The sequence below is a fragment of the Staurois parvus genome, unplaced genomic scaffold (genome assembly GCF_062004578.1).
Source record: "Staurois parvus isolate SC_StPar_1 unplaced genomic scaffold, SC_StPar_1.0 ptg000196l, whole genome shotgun sequence".
Taxonomy (NCBI): Eukaryota; Metazoa; Chordata; class Amphibia; order Anura; family Ranidae; genus Staurois; species Staurois parvus.
Genome location: NW_028317992.1, coordinates 1,766,574 through 1,790,455, shown reverse-complemented (window position 1 = coordinate 1,790,455; position 23,882 = coordinate 1,766,574). Strand labels below are relative to the sequence as shown.

The 23,882-nt window shown below is 44.9% G+C and overlaps 1 protein-coding gene across 1 annotated transcript in view; it reads left to right on the top strand.

The window, feature by feature from the left end:
• Window positions 1–15,441: 15,441 nt before the first annotated feature.
• UVRAG (UV radiation resistance associated) overlaps window positions 15,442–23,882 on the top strand; it is a 191,576-nt gene continuing 183,135 nt past the window's right edge. Inside the window, exon 1 of the mRNA XM_089677986.1 lies at window positions 15,442–15,760. Within this exon, the coding sequence (XP_089534112.1) occupies window positions 15,617–15,760 (144 nt within the window). The 5' untranslated portion in view covers window positions 15,442–15,616. The remainder of the gene's footprint in view (window positions 15,761–23,882) is intronic.

Genomic DNA, 23,882 nt, shown 5'->3' with positions numbered 1-23,882 from the left:
TAAGGGGGATGCACTGTGATGTAAAGGAGGGTGGGGGACTCTTGGCTTTTGATGGTGGGCGGGCTCTTGACATCTGATGTAAGGGAGGGTGGGGTGCTCTGGACGTCTAGTCTTACAGGTACATCCAGCCCTTTGAAGGCAACCGTAATGCTGATGCTGCCTGCAATGAAATTGAGTTTGACACCCCTTCTCTGAATGTATGTAAACGCAAGTACAGTGCTCAGCATAAATGAGTACACCCCAACAGATTTGTAAGAAAACCTTTACTTTCCTTTCAGAATCCACATTTTCTATGTGACACTATACTACAAAACACTACCACAAATGCGGGCCATTGATTACAAACAAGATTTGTTCATTTGCGCCCACAAAAAAGTATTTTTCCTAACAAATTCATTCTTTACACAAGAAAGGTGAAGGCTACAAGAAGATCAGCAAAGCTTTATTTATCAGTCAGAATACTGTGACAAAAGTGATACAAAATGATAACATAGATAAAACTGTAACCTTCTCACAGAGACGTCCAGGCCGCCCACAGAAGTTAACACCTCGACAGGAGTGTCTTCTGATGAGAAGGGTTGAAGAAAATTGCCATGCAAGTTCACTGCAGTTAGCTAAAGAAGTAGAAAGCCAAACTGTTGTGATTGTTTCCTGTGACACAATACGGCGTACACTGCAGAGGAATAGCATGCATGGGTATTGTCCACGAAGGAAGTCTCTTCTGAAGCCCATGCACAAAAAGTCCACCTAGAATTTGCCAGGACCTATACTGAAAAAGAAGAATGCTACTGAGGCTCTGTACTCTGGAGCGATGAGACTAAGTTAAATGTTTTTGGAACTGATGGCTTCAAAACCGTATGGTGTCGCAAAGGTGAGGAGTACAAAGAAAAATGCATGGTGCCTATAGTGAAACATGGTGGTGGCAGTGTCCTTCTGTGGGGCTGCATGAATTCTGCTGGTGTCAGGGAGCTGCATTTCATTGATGGTGTCATGAATTCACAGATGTACTGCTCTATATTAAAAGAAAAGATGCAACCATCACTCTGTGCCCTTGGGCCTCCTGCACTTTTCCAATATGACAATGATCCAAAACACACATCTAAGGCCGCTGTTGCATGTTTGAAGAAGAACAGGGTGACAGTGTTTCAGTGTCTCCTGATCTGAACCCAATCAAACACCTATGGGGAATTCTGAAGAGACAAGGGTAAGCATCACTCTCCATCCAGCATCCAGGCTCTAAAAAAGGTCGTTCTTGAAGAATGGAAAAATATAGATGTTGCAATATGTCGCCAACTTGTTCACTCCATGCCTAGAAGACTTGGTGCTCTCCTTAAAAATCATGGAGGTCATACAAAATACTAGATGGAGTAGTTTTTGTTGTGGGGTGTATTCATTTTTGCATCAACTAATTCGAGTAAAACTGAAGATTTTGTAAGCCAAGTTATATTATTAACCTTACTTTCATGTAATGAGCTAAACAAATGTTCTATAAAACTCAGTTTTGTCCAAATTTTGGAAATTATTCTTGTGTTCACTGAGATATTGATTAAAATCTTACTTTGGAAAAGGGGCGTACTCATTTATGCTGAGCACTGTATATTTAAATGGAGGAGAAAGTGATCTGGGCATATAAAATCTGTTTAGGGCTCATGCACACAGGCACTTTTACCCATACATCGTAAAAACAGATGTGCACCAAGGAGGCATAGGTTTAGCATACGCAGCGGCTATATACTGTTCTGAATGGTACTCATGTTCAGAGCTATATGCAAAGAGAGGTGAATGCCTTGAACACAGAAATTTTGCATTCAAGGGATTCATCCCTGAACAATTATGGCCCTGAAAGGGAGTACCTTTCAAAATGGTGCAGCCTGCACTGCAACAGGGATTGCCTTGCACATGCAGATCGCTCCAGCGCTGCCCAGGTTCACAGTGATGAGGTGCGGCACATTGCATTTGATTCGCACAGGAACTGCACCGCATTCCTGTACAAATCATATGCGATTTCTGTGCAGTGCAATTTGAGCCATACATTCTGTATGGCTCAGGTCATACCGCATCCGCACCAAAATAGTGCAGGACCCTCTTTTTTTGTCTGCACCAGAATCCGATCTCTTAGCTCTGAAAAGCAGGGGATGGGGAGATGAAGTTACACTCTGCAGAGTTCAGTGAGCAGAGCTCTGAGAGCTGATTGGAGGGAAGGGACACCCCCCCCCAATCACACAGCAACAGAGCTGAGGCTGTCAATCACAGGCTGCGTGCTGGAGCTCCCTCCCGTGTATTTGTTTTTTTGGTGTCAGGTGCAGGTTCGGGGATGAATACAGGGGCTGTCCCAAGGAAACAGGGTCAAATGGTAACCTGTGTGTTTGGAGGACTGTATTGCTACAATTTAACCCTTTTATTGCCACCAACATATTGTATGTCATAGCTCAGTAGAGGGTCTTACACATTCTCCTGGCTGCTACAGTAGCTGGTAGTGTGTGCACCACAAGTTGAATGTTAGCTTCCAATGAAAGCGATCGGGTGGATGTACAGCTTTATATCACCCCTGAGTGTGCCCCCCCCTCCACTTCCGTGCATTTCGAGCGTCATAGAGTGGACGGAGACCAGCAAACTGGTTCGCACCACAGAAACGCAGTCTGCATGCGTTTCTACATGCATGTTTTAGTGCATTTATGATCTGTTCCAGACACTTTTTTAGGTCATTTGAAGCCATGCATTTTTAATGCGTTCCAGTTTTTGATGCATTTTACTGCGTTCCAGTACAGTTCTGTGCAAGAAAAATGCAGCATATTCTACCTTTTTTTCTGCACCGGAACTGCAAGCACTGGTGTGAACCATACCATTGACAACCATGTAATCTACTTTCTGTGCATTTTGGATGCACAAAAAAAAAAAAAAAAAAAAAACACACTGGAATGCATGTAGTGTGAATTGGCCCTTAAAAAGGTTCCACAACTGATGCATGGTTGAGAAACACCGAACTAATGTCTCTACTGCCATCACAGATGTTCTTACGCAAGACTGAGTTTAGAAGATTTATATCATACACAGGGGCAGAGTGCCCATTCGAGCACTCATGCACTGCCCGAGGGCCCGGGGTCAGTAGGGGGCCCCATGAGATGCCACTGGTACCTTTCATAGGCTTTTGAGTGTTTGCAAGGACACAGGGGCCCCTTGATCCCCTATTGCCCGGGGGCCCCATGAGTTGTCAGTCCACCCCTGATCATACATTGAAACCAGCAGTTACCTTCAGGACAGTAGGTAATGAGGGCATAGTCAGATGGGGAATATTACTGGCTGTCCATACAATGCACATCCATAGAATGCTAAAAAAATTTCCCATCTGCATATTCCAGTACTGTGCTGCCACCTACTGGACATTGTTTGTATGATAGATTTAAACAGTATCCAAAGCCATTTTTTCATTATTCTAGAGCAGTGTTTCTCAACCTTTTTTCAGTCAAGGCACCCTTTAAAATGATGGACAGTCTTGAGGCACCCCATTCTAAAATGTGAAAAACTATTCTAATGATTTTATAAAACACAGCAACATCCACACACGTAGGACACCCAACATTAGAGGTGATTTATTCTTCCAAAGCAAATACACTTTTGCACACTGGTTCTGACTAGTATTCCAGTGTTTTTTCTCTTCTCTCTCAGTTTTTCTCCATCACTGAGCTAATGTGACCCCAGCACTGATGGAGAGGGGCAGGGGAGGGGCAAACTAGGATCCTGTGCAGGCAGCCGATATCCTCCTTATCAACTGATGATATCATTGGTTGTCAGGACGCCGGCGGCTAGAAGGTCGTAATGGTGCACAATGAAAACTGTGGCTTTGTGTAATTAAGTGGCAGGCTTGTTCCACCCGCTGCCTTGTATACAGGTTTTGGGCACATTTTGCCAAGGCACCCCTGAAGAAACCTCAAGGCACACCAGGGTGCCTGGGCACCAGGGCTAAATCTAACCTATCTGATCTGGGGATGCTGTAAAATAAAAAGTCAGGGGGCATAATATCAGTAGTGTGACAAGGATACATGGAACCAGTATTCCCTGTTCACCTCTGTACCACAGAGTCATAACCTGGAAGTAACATCTGACTGGTAGTGCAGAGGTGGTGCAGGTGTGAACTAGGAATGCTGTCATTGGTTTAGGGTACTTATTATTATACAGGATTTATATGGCGCCAACAGTTTGCGCAGCCCTTTACAATATAAGGGAGACAGTACAATTACAATACATTTCAGTACAGAAGGAATAGGAGGGCCCGGCTCATGGAGCTTACAATCTAAAGGAAGGGGGAGGTGATACAAAAGGTGATAGCTGCGGGGGGTGATCTTGTGGAGGTGATTCAAGTACAATTCTTAGGTGGAGTAGGCTTCCCTGAAGAAGTGAGTTTTCAAAGATCGCCTAATCTCGATCGGGTAATTAAACAGAACCTGTGCACTTTTATATTAGGTGTCCCTAACAGAGTCCCTTTTTATATCAGGAGCTCATTTCTGAGTTCCTCCTTAATTCAAGGCTCCTATAAAAGTCCCTCCTTACATCAGGTGTCCTCACTAGAGTGCCCCTTACATCCACTGTCCCCATCAGAGTGTCCCTTTACATCAATTGCTCCCCTCAGTGTGTCCCCTTATATCAACTGTCCCCATCAGGTCTCATGGATTTGTGGACCTCTCAGAGGTCTAGAGGGGCACAAATAAAATCTGGGGGGGCATAGCCCACCCCAGCACCCCCGAAGATCCGGGCTTGCCTGGCACCCTGGTTGAGAAAGGTTGTTTTAGAGTGTGGAAGTGTTAAAACACTGGTCATTAGCTTTGATGGTGTAACATGATATGAAAGGACTCAAGTGCAGCTTCTGAGGTCACCAAAGGTCTGCACGATATTCGGTGAATGTAATTTAATATATATTTTTTTAAATATATTCTTCAGATTTTTTTAACATATAAAAAAGTAATTTTAACATATTTTTACATATATTTGTAAATGCCTGACCTCACTTTGTGAGATATCGCACAGGTAACCTGTAAACATTTTTAAAGTGATGCCTATGGAGATTTTTGAGTACCGTAGTTTGGCCCCATTCCACGCGTGTGCACAATTTTAAAGCGTGACATGTTAGGTATCTATTTATTTGGCGTAACATCATCTTTTATATTTTAGAAAAAAATTGGGTTTTATATTGTATTTTTTTGCACTAAAATTCAATAAAAAGTGTTTTATTTTTTTTTCAGCTTGTATTTGAAAAATTGCAAACGATCACCATATTATTTTCTATGGTCTCTGCAAAAAGAAAAAAAAAAAAAAAAGAAAAAAAAAAAAAAAACATATATATACACATACACACACACACACACATATATATATATATATATACACACATACACACACACACACACACACACACACATATACACACACATACATACACATACACACAGTTGTGTTCAAAATAATAGCAGTGTGTTGAAAAAAGTGAATAAAGCTTAAAATCCTTCTAATAGCTTTTATTTCCATCCACACAAATGCATTGGGAACACGACACATTCTATTCCAAATCAAAACATGAAGAAAAATACATCAAATTTGTGTTGTTCCTCTAAAAAAACTGAAGAAAAGTGAATATTAGACGGTTCAAAAAAAATAGCAGTGTTTGTATTCTTCTTTACAAACTCAAACATTCACTATATAAACTGGAAAATGTTTGAAGATTTTGCTTTCCTTTGAATGACTTCATGAATATTTGGTTGTAGTCGCACTGTTTCTGAGAACTGCTGTACATCTGTGTTGCATGGAGTCACCCAACTTCTGGCCCCTGTGATCAGGTATTCCAGCCCAGGATGATTGGACGACATTCCACAGTTCTTCTCGATTTCTTGGTTTTGCCTCAGAAACTGCATTTTTGATGTCATCCCACAAGTTTTCTATTGGATTAAGATCCGAGGATTGGGCTGGCCACTCCATAACGTCAATCTTGTTGGTCTGGAACCAAGATGTTGCACGTTTACTGGTGTGTTTTGGGTCGTTGTCTTGTTGGAACACGCATTTCAAGGGCATTTCCTCTTCAGTATAAGGCAGCATGATCTCTTCAAGTATTCTGATGTATTCAAACGGATCCATGATCCCTGGTATGCGATAAATAGGCCCAACACCGTAGTATGAGAAACATCCCCATATCATGATGCTTGCACCACCATGCTTCACTGTCTTCACAGTGTACTGTGGCTTGAATTCAGTGTTTGGGGGTCGTCTGACAAACTGTCCCCGCCCATTAGACCCAAAAAGAACAATCTTACTTTCATCAGTCCACAAAGTGTTGCGCCATTTCTCTTTAGGCCAGTCAATGTGCTCTTTGGCAAATTGTAACCTCTTCAGCACGTCTTTTTTTCAACAGTGGGACTTTGCGGGGGCTTCTTGCAGATAGCTTGGCTTCACATAGGCGTCTTCTAATTGTAACAGTCCTCACAGGGAACTTTACACCTTCTTCGATCTTCCTGGAGCTGATTGTTGGCTGAGTCCTTGCCATTTTGGCTATTCTTCTATCCATTCGAATAGTCGTTTTTCGCTTTCTTCCACGTCTTTCAGGTTTTGGTTGCCATTTTAAAGCATTTGCGATCATTTTAGCTGAGCAGCCTATCATTTTCTGCACTTCTTTATATGTTTTCCCCTCTCCAATAGACTTTTTAATCAAGGTACGCTGTTCTTCTTCAATGTCTGGAACAACCCATTTTCCTCAGAATTTCAGAGAGAAATGCACTGTAACCAGCATGTACAACATTTGCTGCCTTCTTTCCTTAAATAAGGGCAATAATTGCCACCTGTTTTTCAAAGAATGAATGACCTCACTAATAGAACACTGCTATTATTTTGAACATGCCCCTTTCAGTTAGTGATTCAATGACACAGAATCAGCAGCATGCATGTCATGACTGTTGGATTTCTATTACTCTACTACACCTGCTAGTAAATTATTTGCCATGTAGAAACATCATTTCTTCCAAAAAGAGAGATTGATAAGGTTAGTGGTGTCTGATTGCTATTATTTTGAACACAACTGTATACACACACATATATACATACATACATACATACACACACACACATACATATATAAAAAAGACACATCAGATCTCAATAGGGGAAAATATCATGAGCTACATGTGACAAGCAGCATAACATTCTCCAGACCCTTTCACGTCTGACGCGTTCTCAGGGTGAACCTGCTCTTATCCGTGAAAAGCACAGGGTGCCAGTGGTGGACCTGCCAATTCTGGTGTTCAATGGCAAATGCCAGTCAAGCTCTATGGTGCCGGGCAGTGAGCACAGGGCCCACTAGAGGACGTTGGGCCCTCAGGCCACCCTAATGAAGTCTGTTTCTGATTGTTTGGTCAGAGACATTCATACTAGTGGCCTGCTGGAGGTCATTTTGTAGGGCTCTGGCAGTGCTCATTCTGTTCCTCGTTGCACAAAGGAGCAGATACCGGTCCTGCTGATGGGTTAAGGACCTTCTACGGCCCTGTCTACCTAGAGTAACTGCCTGTCTCCTGGAATCTCCTCCATGCTCTTGAGACTGTGCTGGGAGACACAGCAAACCTTGGGGCAATGGCATGTATTGATTCTGGAAGAGTGCCACTTTCCAATCTAGAAGAGTTGGACCACCTGTGCAACCTCTGTAGGGTCCAGGTATCGCCTCATGTTACCAGTAGTGACACTGACCCTAGCCAAATGCATAGCTAGTGGAAAAAGGTCAGGAAAGATGAGTAGGGAAAATTGTCAGTAGCCTTCACCTGTAAAACCATTCCTGTTTTGGGGATCATCTCATTGTTGCCCATCTAGTGCACATGTTGTCAATTTCATTACACCAAAGCAGCTGAAACTGATTAACAACCCCCTCTGCTACTTAACTGACCAGATCAATATCCCAGGAGTTTAATTGACTCGATGCTATACTCTGATTAAAAAGTCTTCCTTTACTTTTTTTGGGGTGGGGGGTGTGTGTGTGTGTGTGTGTGTGTGTGTGTGTGTAAATTTTTATTTTTTTTGTAATGCTTGGGGGTTGTTTAGCTTTAGTTTAGAGCTCACCAGTGAGTAGAGGCCACTTCAGTTGTGCCATTTAGGGGCCAGCATTCCAGGTGGCTCAGTGAGAAGAAACACTGTCTCTCACTGCAGAAGGCCCAGGTTCGATTCCAGGCTCTGACACCATTGTTGGTAATAAATCCTCTAGATAGGGAATGTCCATGTGTCCGAGTTTTAGGCCTGGCCTAAATGGTTGGCAGAAAGGGGCAGGCTCATGATGTTTGGACCTGGCTGAGCAACCAATGCCAGTCTTTAAGGCTAGTGGGCACATTTTCTCAGCCTCCATGCCCAGGGCAGATGGCAGAGTCTGACCATCACTCAAGGCAGCTCTAAAAGCTTTCAAGTATTCTTTTGCCACTAGGTAAGGTTTCACATGGATAACAAGATGGCAATTGCTTATGTATCCCACCAGGAAGGCACTCGGAGTCTCTGTCTTTTTTGTATCTTGGCTGATTACTTTCCCAGGCTCTGAGGATTCAACAGCAGCCTAACTTCAGGGACCAGGGAAAACTGTGGCCAACACTTTAAATCTCCATTTTACCAACAACAGCAATTGGTCATTAAACCTCCAAATTATATTCCACCAAAGGAGTGCTCTAGATGTGGATCTCATAGCATCTTCCACCAATGCCCACCTGCTGAAGTTCTTTACCCATTATTATTGACTCAAACCTCTAAGCTAGGATGCCCTCTTGCTTCCTTGGGAGTTCTAAATGGTGAACTTCTTCCCTCCAACCCAGGTGAATCTCAGATCCTTGCTGAAGATTCAGCAAGAAGGTGTCTGAATGACTTCAGTTCTTCCATTTTGGCTGAGTAGACCCTAGTTTCCTTTCCACTATGAGATGTTGGAGTGTCATGTGGTATCACTTTTGTGCAAGTGGGATCTTCTATGTCAGAGGGAGGTAAGACACTCCAACTAAGTTTAATGGCTTAGAAGTTGAGAGGGGATGTTTTCAAGATCTAGCTCTGTCTTCAGCACTCTGTTCTAGCTTTACTAGAAAGTCAACAAATCTACTTATTGCAGAATCTGAGAAAGATTTTGCTACAGAAAAGAACAGGGATTGGCAGAGTCCCTCAGTGGCCAATATTCTTGACTTCCTCCAGTCCGTTTTGGATGTTGGTTTAAGCTACAGCATGCTTATGGTTCAAGTCTTAGCTCTCTCAACTTTATAGGGGACTCATTGGGTGGTCAGACCCTTGATAGTGAGATTTCTACAGACAGCCATGAAGATTAGACCACCAATCAGACAGGAGTTCCTGAAGTGGGATCTTCCTCTGTTTCTTAACCTCTTCCCATCCATAGGACGTACCTGAACATCCTTGGATGGGAAGGGTAATATATCGGTAATATCTTGCTGCAGCCCAGGCCCCTCCATGCTTTTAAGTGCAGAGGATGGATTTTATACTCCTTCCCATATGGAAGAAAAATATATTTGAAATATATTTTAAAAATATTCTTCCCAAATATATGTATATACATACAGTATATGTGCAATATTACAATTTTGGCCATATTCAGTATATTTCAAAATATATTTATATATATATATATATATATATATATATATATATATATACTGTATGTTGAAATGCGTTTTTATTACAAAACATATGAGAAATATTTTTAAAAAGACATTTCAAATATACTGTATGTCTTTAAAAATACAAATCTACATTTTTGGATTGCATTTACAAATACATGTAAAAATATATGTTGAAATGACTTTTATATGTTAAAAAAAAAATCAGAAGAATATATTTAAAAAACATATTTTAAAAACTATTTTTCATATATTTTGCAATACATAAAAAACGCATTTCAACATGCAGTATATATATATATATATATATATATATATTTATATTTATTTAAATATATTTTGAAATGTATTGAATATGCCAAATATTGTAGTATTTCAAATATATGTCAATATATTTTGGAAGAATATTTTTAAAATATATTTCAAATATATTTTTCTTCCATGTGGGTTGTGATGACAATAAAAGTGATCTAAAAAAAAAAAAAAATGAAAGTGACAGTGTAAAACTAAATTAATGAATTAATAATTAAAAAAAAATTAAAGTGCTGCTGCCCTTCCGTGCTTGTGCATGAAAGGCGAATGCACGCATTGGTCCCGCACGCACGCTAACAGTGATCTTCCCACATATGTGAGGTATCACGGGCAGTAATTCTAGCACTAGACCTCAACTATAAATCTAAAGTCGTAATCTGCCAAGGCCTTTAAAGCATCACCTATGAAAAGTAAAATGTAAGCTGTTTGTTGCCATCGCATGGGCAGTTTTTAAAGCGTGACATGTTTGGTATCTTATTTACTCAACGTAACCTACTTTTTTTTATATTTTACAAAAACATTGGGTTATGTGTTGTGTTTTTTTCACTGAAATTCAAAAAAGTGTATTTTTTCCCACAAAAATATCATTTGAAAAAATGCTGCTCAAATACTGTGTGACATAAAAAAGTGCAAAACTCACCAATTTATTCTCTAGAGTCTCTGTTTTAAAAAAAATATATAATGTTCCGGAGTTCTAAGACATTTTCTAGCAAAAAAGACTGATTTTAACAAAAATGGTCTGGAGCAGAAGTTCCTGACCCTTTCCAAAAACACAGCAGCTGAAAAAAGCATAGATGTGTACATGTCCTTAGACCTGTTTCAGGCCAATGTGTTTTTTTGGTGCACTACAGTTCATTTAACATAGTTTCCAATGGGACACGTTCACATCTATGCTTTTTTCTGCCACTGCATTTTTGGAAATGGAGACATTGCAGGAAAGCATGAAGTGTGTTTTTGTTGCGTATTTCATATGTTTTGCATTTACTGATCTGCCCATCAAAAAAAAAAAAAAAGCATCAAAAATGAAAAACGCCTCAAAAAATGCATGTGCAGAAACACACAGCAAAAAGCACTGCACAAACTGATCAAAAGAAAACTGCAGAGACGTGAACCAAGCCTACTGGCAGATCTAGGCAAGCACAGGTGATTTGTTGTGGCACACACGGAAAGAGAAGGATGTTTTCAGACCTCCCTGGTCGCAGTACTTGCATTTGCGCAGGTGTGTCAGTACACACTCAGATGTGCCACAGGGCTCTGGGTATCCAAAGCCTGCGACACATCTGCTCACATGCAGGAGGTTGGGAGACATTCTCGCCTAGGTGAACGAGCTCTCCAAAAATGCTTTTTTTAAAAAAAAGATATACAGTAAATATATATATATATGTACATACACACACAGGGCATTTTTTTCTGGCGGAACAGTGTTCTGGCACCTCCGCCAGAGACGATGAGAAGCACTACTTAGGGCCGATGCAGCTCACTTAGTTCTAGCTGCAGCCTCAGAGAGTGGAAGGTGGTGTGATATCATAATATCATATCTCTTTGCTGTATTGGGATGTCTCTTTGCTGTATTGGGCTGTCTTTTTGCTGGATTGGGATGTGTCTTTGCTATATGGGGATGTCTCTTTGATGGATTGGGATGTCTCTTTGCTGGATGGGGATGTCTCGTTGTTTGATTGGGCTGGTTTTTTTAATGCATTTGGATGTCTCTTTGCTATATGGGGATGTCTCTTTGATGGATTGGGATGTCTTTTTGCTGGATGGGGATGTCTCGTTGCTGGATTGGGCTGTCTGCTTACTGTGTATAGGGATGTCAATTTGCTGAATTGGGCTGTCTGTTTGCTGAATGGGGATATATCTTTGCTGGATAAGGCTGTCTCTTTGCTGGATGGGGATGTCTCTTTGCTGGATTGGGCAATCTGATTGCTGGATGGTAATGTCTCTTTGCTGGATTGGGCTGTTTTTTGATGTATTGGGATGTCTCTTTGCTATATGGGGATGTCTCTTTGCTGGTTTGGGATGTCTTTTTGCTGGATGGGGATGTCTCTTTGCTGGATTGGGCTGTCTGTTGGATGGGGATGTCTTTTTGCTGGATTGGGATGTCTCTTTGCTATATGGGGATGTCTCATTGCTGGATTGGGCTGCCTGTTTGCTGTATACTGATGTCTCTTTGCTGAACTGGGCTGTCTGTTTGCTGAATGGGGATGTTTCTTTGCTGGATGAGGCTGTCTCTTTGCTTGATGGGGATGTCTCTTTGCTGGATTGGGCAGTCTGTTTGCTGGATGGGGATGTCTATTTGCTGGATTGGGCTGTCTCTTTGCTGGAGGGGATGTCACTTTGCTGGATTGGGCTGTTTGCTGGATGCGGATGTCTCTTTGCTGGATGAGGCTGTCTCTTTACTGGATAGGGATGTCTCTTTGTTGGAATGGGCAGTCTGTTTGCTGGATGGGAATGTCTCTTTGCTGAATTGGGCTGTTTGCTGGATGAGGATGTCTCTTTCCTGTATTGGGCTGTCTTTTTGCTGGATTGGGATGTCTGTTTGCTATATGGGGATGCCTTTTTCCTAGATTTGGCTATTTCTTTACTGGATGGGGATGTCTCTTTGCTGGATTGGGCTGCCTGTTTGCTGAATGGGGATGTCTCTTTGCTGGATGAGGCTGTGTCTTTGCTGGATGGGGATGTCTCTTTGCTGGATTGAGCTGTCTTTTTGATGCATTGGGATGTCTCTTTGCTATATGGGGATGTCTTTTTGCTGGATGGGGATGTCTCTTTGCTGTATGGGACTGTCTGTGTGCTGGATGGGGATGTCTCTTTGCTGTATTGGGCTGTCTTTTTGCTGGATTGGGACATCTCTGTACTGGATGGGAATGTCTCTTTGTGACATTGGGCTGTCTGTTTGCTGAATGGGGATGTCTCTTTGCTGGATGAGGCTGTCTCTTTACGGGATGGGGATGTCTGTTTGCTGAATTAAGCAGTCTGTTTGCTGGATGTGGATGTGTCTTTGCTGGATTGGGCTGTCTGTTTGCTGGATGGGGATGTCTCTTTACTGAAATGGGATGTTTGCTGGATGGGGATGTCTCTCTGCTGGATTGGGCTGTCTGTTTGCTGAATGGGGATGTCTATTTGCTATATGGGGATGTCTTTTTACTGGATTGGGCTATCTCTTTACTGGATGGGGATGTCTCTTTGTGGCATTTGGGCTGTCTGCTTGCTGAATGGGGATGTCTCTTTGCTGGATGAGGCTCTTTGCTGCGTGGGGATGCCTCTTTGTGGATTAGGCAGTCTGTTTTCTGGATGGGGATGTGTCTTTGCTGGATTGGGCTGTCTGTTTGCTGGATGGGGATGTCTCTTTGCTAAACTGGGCTGTTTGCTGGATGGAGATATCTCTTTCCTGGATTGGGCTGTCTGTTTGCTGGATGGGGATGTCTCTTTGCTGGATTAAGCAATCTTTTTGCTGGATTAGGTGATCTCTTTGCTGTATTGGGCTGTCACTTTGCTGGAGGGGATGCCACTTTGCTGGATTGAGCTGTTTGATGGATGGGGATGTCTCTTTTTTGAAGAGAGATGTCTCTTTGCTGAATTGGGCTGTTTGCTGGATGGGAATGTCTCTTTCCTGGATTGGGCTGTTTGCTGAATGGGGCTGTCTCTTTGCTGGATAGAGATGTCTCTTTTCTGGACTGGGTAGTCTTTTTGATGCATTGGGATGTCTCTTTGCAATATGGGGATGTCTCTTTGCTGGATTGGGATGTCTTTTTGCTGGATGGTGATGTCTCGTTGCTAGATTGGGATGTCTGTTTGCTGAAGAGGGATGTCTCTTTGCTGGATGGGGATCTTTTTCCTGCATTGGGATGGGTGTCTCTTTGCTATATGGGGATGTATCTTTGCTGGATGGGGGTGTCTATTTACTGGATGAGGATGTCTCTTTGGTGGATTGGGCTGTCTGTTTGCTGGATGCGGATGTCTCTTTGGTGGATTGGGCTGTCTGTTTGCTGGATCTGAATGTCTCTTTGCTGGATTGGGTTATCTCCTTGCTGGATGGGGATGTGTCTTTGCTAGATAGAGATGTCTCTTTGCTGGATTGGTTAGTCTGCTTTCTGGATGGGGATATCTCTTTGCTGAATTGGGCTGTTTGCTGGATGGGAATGTCTCTTTCCTGGATTTGGCTGTCTGTTTGCTGAATGGGGATGTCTGTTTGCAGGATAGAGATATCTCTTTGCTGGACTGGGCAGTCTTATTGATGCATCGGGATGTGTCTTTGCTATATGGGGATGTCTCTTTGCTGGATTGGAATGTCTTTTTGCTGGATGGGGATGTCTTATTGCTGGATTGGGCTGTTTGCTATATAGGGATGTCTCTTTGCTGGATGAGGATGTCTCTTTGCTGCATTAGGATGGATATCTCTTTGCTATATGGGGATGTCACTTTGCTGGATGTGGGTGTCTATTTGCTGGATGAGGATGTCTCTTTGGTGGATTGGGCTGTCTGTTTGCTGGATTGGGCTGTCTGTTTGGTCGATGGGAATGTCTCTTTGCTGGATTAGGCTATTTCTTTTGCTGGATGGGACTGTCTCTTTGCTGGATTGGATTATCTCCTTGCTGGACTGGGTTATCTCTTTGCTGGATGGGGATGTCTCTTTGCTGGATTGGGCTGCTTGCTGGATTGAACAGTCTTTTTTTTTTGCTGTATCGGGCTGTCTCTTTGGTATATGGGGATGTCTCCTTGTTGGATTGCGCCATCTCTTTGCTGAATATATGGGGATGTCTCTTTACATATATGGAGGCTGTCTATTGTAGCTGGAGGGATCTATTCTAGCTGTAGTGGGTCTACTACTACTTTTACTGCAATAACACTATCTAAGGGCTCATGATAGCCCCCCCCCCCCCCCAATTATACCTGGTTCCCTCTTATGTAAAGGGGGGGTTCTAGGGGTGGAGACAAGATCTGGGGGAGTGAGTTTCTGTACCTTTTCTCTGAAAGAAGCAGCCCTGTAAATATATATATATAATCTGTGAGAGAGGGAGGAGGAGGTGGCAGAGGAGACCAACATGACCACAAGGGTGAAGGGCAGCTGTAACAGGTAAGGGTAAAAGAAGCCAATCAGAACACTGCTGGGCAGCAGCAGGCGGGGCTCAGGTTCTGTCAACCGCGAACCCGCCCTTAGTGACAGTTGAGCTACGAGCCAATTACAAGGCAGCAGGCGGGGTCTATGCGTCGCGTTCGCACACTAATAAGACCGAGGTAAATAGAAACGTTTCAAGACACGCCCATTGCCGTAATTGTCAGCTCTGAAGACCAATAACATTTCCAGAGCAGGCTCCAAAGGCAGAGTAGCAATGAGGCTAACCAATCAAAAGCAGAGGGCAGCCCCGGGAAACACGCCAGAAGGCGGGGGCACGGCTAAGCCATCGTTGGGTAAATAGAAAATGTTGTGGACACGCCTCTCCAGCGAATAAGTGGCGGGGCGGAGCCATAAGATTCCGGCTTTGACATTCTCTGAAGGCGGAATGACAGCCAGGACCAGCCTGAAGCGGGGCGGGGCTCTGTAGGGTCCTGAGAGTCGAAGCGCGCGCCTGGTCTGAGCCCCGCGTGACGTGCGCGGGAGCGGCGCGCGCTGCGGACCCGGAAGGAAGCGGCGTCCAGTCAGTCAGAGAAGGAGGGGGAGAAGCAGCGATCTGTCCGCCGACATGAGTTTACCGGGACCGGTGAGGGGGAGCGCCAGGGATGCTATGCCGGTGCTGGCTCCGGTGTCCATGTCCCCCGGGGTCGGGATGGTGACCGGGCCTGCAGCTGTATCCCGATCTCTGCACGTAGAGCTCCACACACAGCAGGTGAGACGGAGTCCCCTCCCCCACTGTGTACTGACTGTGCAGGGCATTCTGGGTAATGTGTCACTAGGAACGGTGGGTAATGGGCCACTCTGTCTGGGCATTGTGGGCAATGGGGGCCCCCTGTCTCTGGGCATTGTGGGCAATGGGGGCCCCCTGTCTCTGGGCATTGTGGACAATGGGGGCCCCCTGTCTCTGGGCATTGTGGGCAATGGGGGCCCCCTCTGTCTTTGGGTAGTGGGTCCCCCTCTATCTCTGGGCATTGTGGATAGTGGAGCCCCCTCTCTCTGGTTAATGGGACCTCCTGTCTCTGTGTATTGTCCCTAATTGGGCCCCCTGGCTCTGGGCATTGTGGGTAGTGGGGCCCCCTCTGTCTCTGGGCATTGTGGGTAGTGGGGCCCCCTCTGTCTCTGGGCATTGTGGGTAGTGGGGCCCCCTCTGTCTCTGGGCATTGTGGGTAGTGGGGCCCCCTCTGTCTCTGGGCATTGTGGGTAGTGGGGCCCCCTCTGTCTCTGGGCATTGTGGGTAGTGGGGCTCCCTCTGTCTCTGGGCATTGTGGGTAGTGGAGCCCCCTCTGTCTCTGGTTAATGGGACCTCCTGTCTGTGTATTTCCCCTAATGGGGCCCCCTGTCTCTGGGCATTGTGGGTAGTAGCCCCCCCTCTGTCTCTGGGCATTGTGGGTAGTGGCCCCCCCTGTGTCTCTGGGCATTGTGGGTAGTGGCCCCCCCTGTGTCTCTGGGCATTGTGGGCAGTGGCCCCCCCTCTGTCTCTGGGTATTGTGGGTAGTGGCCCCCCCCTCTGTCTCTGGGCATTGTGGGTAGTGGCCCCCCCCTCTGTCTCTGGGCATTGTGGGTAGTGGCCCCCCCCCTCTGTCTCTGGGCATTGTGGGTAGTGGGCCCCCCCTCTGTCTCTGGGCATTGTGGGTAGTGGGCCCCCCCTCTGTCTCTGGGCATTGTGGGTAGTGGGCCCCCCCTCTGTCTCTGGGCATTGTGGGTAGTGGGCCCCCCCTCTGTCTCTGGGCATTGTGGGTAGTGGGCCCCCCCTCTCTCTCTGGGCATTGTGGGTAGTGGGGCCCCCTCTGTCTCTGGTTAATGGGACCTCCTGTCTCTGTGTATTGTCCCTAATGGGGCCCCCTGGCTCTGGGCATTGTGGGTAGTGGAGCCCTCTCTGTCTCTGGTTAATGGGGCCCCCTGGCTCTGTGTATTGTGGCTAATGGGACCCCCCTGGCTCTGTGCATTGTGGGAAGTGGGGCCCCCTCTGTCTCTGTGTAATGGGGCCCCTTGTCTCTGGGCATTGTAGGTATCCCGGGTGATCTCCCCATTCTCAGTCTTTCCTCCTCTATCACAGATCTCCTGTGGGGTCATGTTAGACCTGCAGAGTTCTTCATGTGTTGATTCCTGTACATATCCTGATGACATAACCCCTTCCTCCCAATATCCGTCTCATACTGGATGTGTCTTGTAGATGATCTCCTCTCCTTCCTCTGAGCTCGGTGTCTTTGTTGTCGATGTGACAGTATAATCAGTATGGGGGCTCCCAGTGTTCTCTGTACACACACTGACCGCTGACCATGCTGTGACTACGCTGCCACCAGTAAGTGGAGCGGGTGGTCACCATGAGCGTACACTTGTCCGGGGGAATTTCTACACACCGTACAATACTCTCACTCTCTGTACTCTCAGGGACTATGCTGTGACAGATCAACATCAGGATACATCTCTCTCCAGAGTGGCTAAAGGGTTACGTTGTAGCAGAAGCCTTTCCTCCAGGATCCTCCTTGTACTACTGAGCTCACGTGACTGCAGGACTATCACAGGCTATCATTGAGTGTTCTTCCATGGCGACCACTTCCTGTTATCTCACATATATATTCTTATTATTATAGCCAAATTTCCCACCCTAACTCCTCCCACAGTTTTTACACTACATAGACAGTAATATACCGAAACGTGCGGATTGTTCCCGATTGGTGAGCTATTACTTTGTGGAACGTTTCGCCGAATGGTTCACAAAATATCGGCGTTTTTGTGGTGAAATTGGTCCCATAGGAATGAATGGCGGAATGTTCAAAACTAGAGTGTGAGCTGACAAAAGCTAGAGTGTGAGCTGATCATCAGGACATGATTTCTAAACTGCCATCACTCCCTCATTTTCAAGCCCACCTACACAAATCTTATATCAAAACGTTCAGCTATCCCTGCTGCCATTAATATTGTCCACGGCTAAGCCATAGTCCTGATAGTTTTCACAATATGACCATTTGTGTGCAACTCACGCCTGCCCATTGACATTCATTGAAACTCCACTCTAGCCACCTCAAATTTGAAGGGCAATTTCTGTGCCTTCATTTTTAATATTTCAGAGACATACTATGCAACAAAATGTAGGTCTGGGTGTTGCGATTCTCACAATATAAAGCTCTTCGGTGTAGGATTTATAATTTTTAAACTACAACCGTTTGAAGATGGCAAACGCCAGTGAAGTGAGCAAGTTGGAGCAGTTTGTTTTTAACCGCTCTTCTCTGCTCTTGCTGTAGAGTGAGTTGCAATAGGAACCCAGGTGTGTGAGCAGGCAGCAGAGTTACAAGCCACTCCGCCCAGTTACTCCGCCCACTCCAGTTGTAGACTACTGGTGGAGGCAAGAACGCTTCACACAATTTCCCCAGAAATTGTAGCTTTTCTAGTTACTAATAGACTTTAAAGTTTGAGAACAGGCAAGATATAGACTTTAATAATAATAATAAATAATATTAAAAAATAAATATATTGAATGTATAGACAAAACTGTTTTTTTTTTTTTATTTTGTATTTCGAAACCCTTCGTCTCGGTTCACACTACTGCGACCTGCAGTGTGACTTTGCGAGGCAACTTGCGTACTATTTTGATGTGACTTGATGCCACTTTCAGGAAATGTCTGGGTAATCTTCCTGTGATGTCAGATTCGAATCACATCAATATAGATGAGGATCCGACTTGGAAGCGACTTCCATTAAAGTCTATGGGCACAAGTCGGTTAGAAGTCGCCTTGAAGTAGTACAGGAACCTTTTCTAAAGTCAGAGCGACTTCAGTAGTGCTAATTAAGACAGCTGTCATTGATTAACATGGGATTTTCACATGACATGCGACTTGGGGGGTCTCACAAGTCTGATCCCAAGTCATGGCAGTGTGCACTGATCCTTAGAAACCGTTAGAAAGTTTTTAAATCGCCCTCTAAGGCTCAGTGCACACTGCCACGGCTTGGGATCCGACTTGAGATGATGAACTCTAAATCCTAAACTTTTTTTTCTTTTTAAACCTCTTTGCATTCTGTGCAAAACAAAACACTCTTCCTGTCCTGTGTATAAAGTAGGATTGTATGTGAGCGCAAGGTACGTTCAGCAGCTGGCATTAAAGGTAAAACCTCTAAATAATCAAATATAAATGCAGCGCTTAAAATGGCAGTATTAAAATAATAGTTAACGATAATACTGATAAAATAATACCAGTTGTCTTTATTAATCGCATGCGTCTTTCCATGACGGCTCACTATCTACATTTGTACCACTTTTAGCGCTCTGCAGTGCCCCCATTATTATTCTTTTATCAGTATTATCATTATTAACTATCATTTTAATACTGCCGCTGCATTTCTGTTTATTTGACTCTTCCTGTCCTACCCCACCCTGGGTTTATAAAAACTTCCCTGGCTCCATCGCTGTCTCCGGCTCCAACACTGCTCCCATCACTGAGTCAAAGGATCCTGCTGCTGTCAGCCAAACTCTTAGTGAGGAATGGCTTACGGCACTGTGTGCGTCTGTTTACACATAGCCGAGCTCAGGACCCAATAGGAGCACGTGCGGTGGGACTGCCAGAAGAGGAGGTAAGCCACCTTTCTGTGCAGTATCTAAGCGTGCACACTTTTAAAGGATAGGTTCACCACAAAAAAATTATAAATGTGCATTTTATTTTTTTGCAGATAAAAAAAAAATGTGCATTTATTATTCTTTGTGTTCGGAGCCTGTAAAGCATTTAACTATTGGTCAGCAGATCGCTGGTGCCATGCAGGTCTCCTGCACACTGTCAGTGTCTCTGCTTGCCCATACGTGCTGTATGGGGGAAGCCGATACTTGTGGACAAGAAGACTCAATAAACTACTATGGCGCTCACAGGGCTGTGGTAGTTCGAGGGCTGCTAAGGCTGTCGGGACTTGTAGTTCATTCACAGAACACTGTGAATGAATGACAGGGCCATGTGGGCGGAGCCATGCTGTTTTTGAAAACTGACAGCTAATACGGGGAACCTGCAGTTCTGTCACAAAGGTACTTCTGTTCCTCTAAATACGGGTGGAACAGGTAACGTATTCCCAAAGGTGAATTTATCCTTTTTAGGAAGAAAAAAAAAAAAAAAAACCTGTTATACCCTTTATTCATATCCACCGTGTAAATCTGCGCAGTGCGATTTTCTTTTTAAGAAAATGTTTCTATTATTATTATACAGTATTTATGAAGCGCCAATAGTTCGCTCAGTGCTGTACATTACAAAGGGGGACAGAACAATAACAATACAATACACGAGGGGATCGAGGTCCCTGCTCTTTGGAGCTTACAATCTAGGAGGGAGGGGATGGTGGCACAGGAGGAGATAGCTGTGGGGGATGGAGTGGTAGGAAGAGTGGAGGAGGTCGGCAAGTTAGCAGGGGGTGGGGTAGGCTTCCCTGAAGAGGTGGGTTTTCAGAGTGCGCCTAAAGGAAAGGAGAGTAGGTGATAATCTGATGGGTTGGGGCAGGGAGTTCCAGAGGATGGGTGACACCCTGGAGAAGTCCTGGAGGCAGGCATGGGAGGAGGAGACCAGGGAACTAGAGGGAAGGAGGTCTTCTATAGTCACAATTGTATCTTCCAAAAGCCTCTCGCTCCCTCTTAGTCAGTGCTGCTTCTCTGAAATTCCGGTCAGGGAGCGCACACAGCAAGGTCACATAACTGACCCACTTGCATCATCTACAATGCTGCCATATATGACACATGGGAGTTCTATTACCAGCGCCCATCATTGCCTCGGAAGCTACTTCCAATCGCTTTTGTAGGAGGAAGAGCCGTGAAGTGACTTGCACCCTCTGGACTCCTGAGCTGCCTGTGTGTATAGGTGCATGGAGCGTTTACATGCCAGGCTGTAGTTTCAGGTGAGAGTATGTTAATGGAACACATAATCGTCGAAATGTAAGGAACACAAGCACATTTTACAATTTCGATTGTCTGATTTTTAAAGGGGATGGTAAACCTGGACAGATTAAGGGCTGGTTCACACTTGACTGTTTTACCAACTCTTGCCAAACGCCCCTATAGTGTTTGGCAAGCGTTGGTCCGGCGTTTACGGAGCGTTTTTTAAAGCTCGGCAAACGCCGCATGCGCGGTTCAGCGGCGGTTGCTAGGTGTTTGCCGAGTGTTAAAAACTCCCTACAAACGCCTATAATGAAGTTTGAATTGTGTTACCGCTCAGCAATTGCACCGCAAACGCCGGCCGGGCGTTTGCGGAGCGGCACCATAGACTAGAATAGGAGGCTTCAACGCCTCCTGACTCGACCAGAGGCGTCCGTTTTGCCGCGACGCTAACGCTCCCATTAGAACAACACCATGTGCTGCAATGTGCACAATTGTCCGAGGCGTTTGGGAAGCGGTAAAAACGCTTCCCAAATGCCTTTCTGCCGCCTGCACACAACGCTAGTGTGAACGTAGCCTAAGTGGACCTGGAATTGTACTGCTAGATCGGCTATACAAATTGTTCAATGTATACAAAATCCAGGACAGTGAAGGGGACCTGTGTAACCTCCATCCTATGTTAAGTGTGCAGCTTTCACGTGTATGTGAAATTTATATATTTGAAAAACCCAATTTATTGCAAAATAAAAACACTGATTAGAGAGAGAGAGATCACCTCTACTGATTTGTTCTGGAGGTTGGAAATCAGTGGAGTAGAGACCGCTACTGCAGTGATCTCCACTTGCCTCCTGTCCCGTGCCCAGTAGCTTCCCTGCTGCATTCTGAACACAAGAGGTCGGCCACTCAACACCAGCACCATTCACAGAATGCTTTGCATTTTCCCAATGAATGCAAAGCATTTTCTGATTGGACGAGGTGAACAGTGTGACATCGCTGCCCCACTTTTCTAGCTCATTTGATTAGAAAATGCTTTGCGTTGATGGTGCCCATGCCAGGAGGTTGACCTCCTGTATTCCAGCAGGGCAGTGGGACCAGGAAGCAAGTGGAGATCACTGCAGTAGCGGGGGCTACTTCAATGGTTTTCAAGCTTCTAGGGGGGACGGCCTGGTGTATGCATAGTTACATTGCCCTAGCGTCACTGTATAAAATACTCATACCTGGAATTTCTCTTTGAAATGTGTACATTTGTTTAAGATCCCCACACATTTACTTCCTAGAATTGTGTGACCTGTAGTCACTTTGCCCTGTGAGTAGGCACTGCTGTGTCGCACATTCCACAGAGTCTGCCTTCTGAACTACAGAGATGGTGAGAGGAGGAGTTTCAAGAGGTGGAGTCAGTACAGGAATCACTGCTTGCAGGCAGCAGGGTACCATGGGATATGTAGTCCTTAGTGCAGGAATCACTGCTTGCAGGCAGCAAGGTACCATGCGATACATAGTCCTTAGTGCAGGAATCACTGCTTTCAGGCAGCAAGGTACCATGGGATATTTAAGCTTTAGTGCAGGAATCACTGCTTGCAGGCAGCAAGGTACCATGGGACATGTAGTCCTTTGTGCAGGAATCACTGCTTGCAGGCAGCAAGGTACCATGGGATATGTAGTCCTTAGTGCAGGTGCAGGAATCCCTGCTTGTAGGCAGCAAGGTACCATGGGATATGTAGTCCTTGGTGCAGGAATCGCTGCTTGCAGGCAGTAAGGTACCACGCGATATGTAGTCCTTGGTGCAGGAATCGCTGCTTGTAGGCAGCAAGGTACCATGGGATATGTAGTCCTTGGTGCAGGAATCGCTGCTTGCAGGCAGTAAGGTACCATGCGATATGTAGTCCTTAGTGCAGGAATCACTGCTTGTAGGCAGCAAGGTACCATACGATATGTAATCCTTAGTGCAGGAATCACTGCTTGCAGGCAGCAAGGTACCATGGGATATATAGTCCTTAGTGCAGGAGTCACTGCTTGCAGGCAGCAAGGTACCATGGGATATATAGTCCTTAGTGCAGGAGTCACTGCTTGCCGGCAGCAAGGTACCATGGGATATGTAGTCCTTAGAATTTGAAGATAAGCAGCCACAAAGCATGTGGGGGGAATGAAGAAGTTGTGGAAAGCGATGGGCAGCAGACAGGCAGAACTTGCAACATGAAAGGAGATTTTTCAAGTAATTTTGCAATGGATTGAGAAATATAACTATTGTTTGTTATTACGTTGATGTTCTAAAGTGAATGCTGTGATCATAGATCTCCTTTAACTGACCATTTTATTTTAGATTCTCCGTAATCCTTGAGACGCTGCGGCAGACTGGAGTAGCTCTCCTCGGAGGCCTGTATCTGAATCCATCCCTGTGATGACAATCGCGGGTCTTTGTGTTGGGTATCACAGCTGTGTGTTGTTGTGATGCTGCAGATGGGTTTATCTGGTCGGACCGGCTGATGACATTATTCAGGCGATGACTGGTACTGTTTGTATGGCCGGTGTTTACTACACGTAGTTCTGCTGCCTCATTCCCCCGGCCGCGTGGGTGAACGCTTTGGGCTACGACGTGCTTCTGTTGTTGCTGTTACTAGATCTATCTGGGGCACCATGCTGCTGACTGTACATCTCCCTCTTGTACTGATTAGCAGCGATGCTTGCATTACAAGCTATACAATGAATAATGTATAACCTGCCTGTACTCTGCCCGGCCAGCACGCCGCCGTTTTAACATTTTATTTGGGAATATTGAACTCTGAAGAGGAGAAGGAGATCATATCGGCATCTTGCTTATGAAGAAATAAAGTGTCATTTGATCTTTGCAATGTTGTATCTCCTGTCATTCTGCTGCTCACTCCTTTGACTTGGGTTTATGGCCATTGCTTTCAGATGCTGGCTTATATTTTAAACATTGTACAGATACATGTACTTAACCACCTCCTGCCCGCCATATAGTCCAATGACGGGC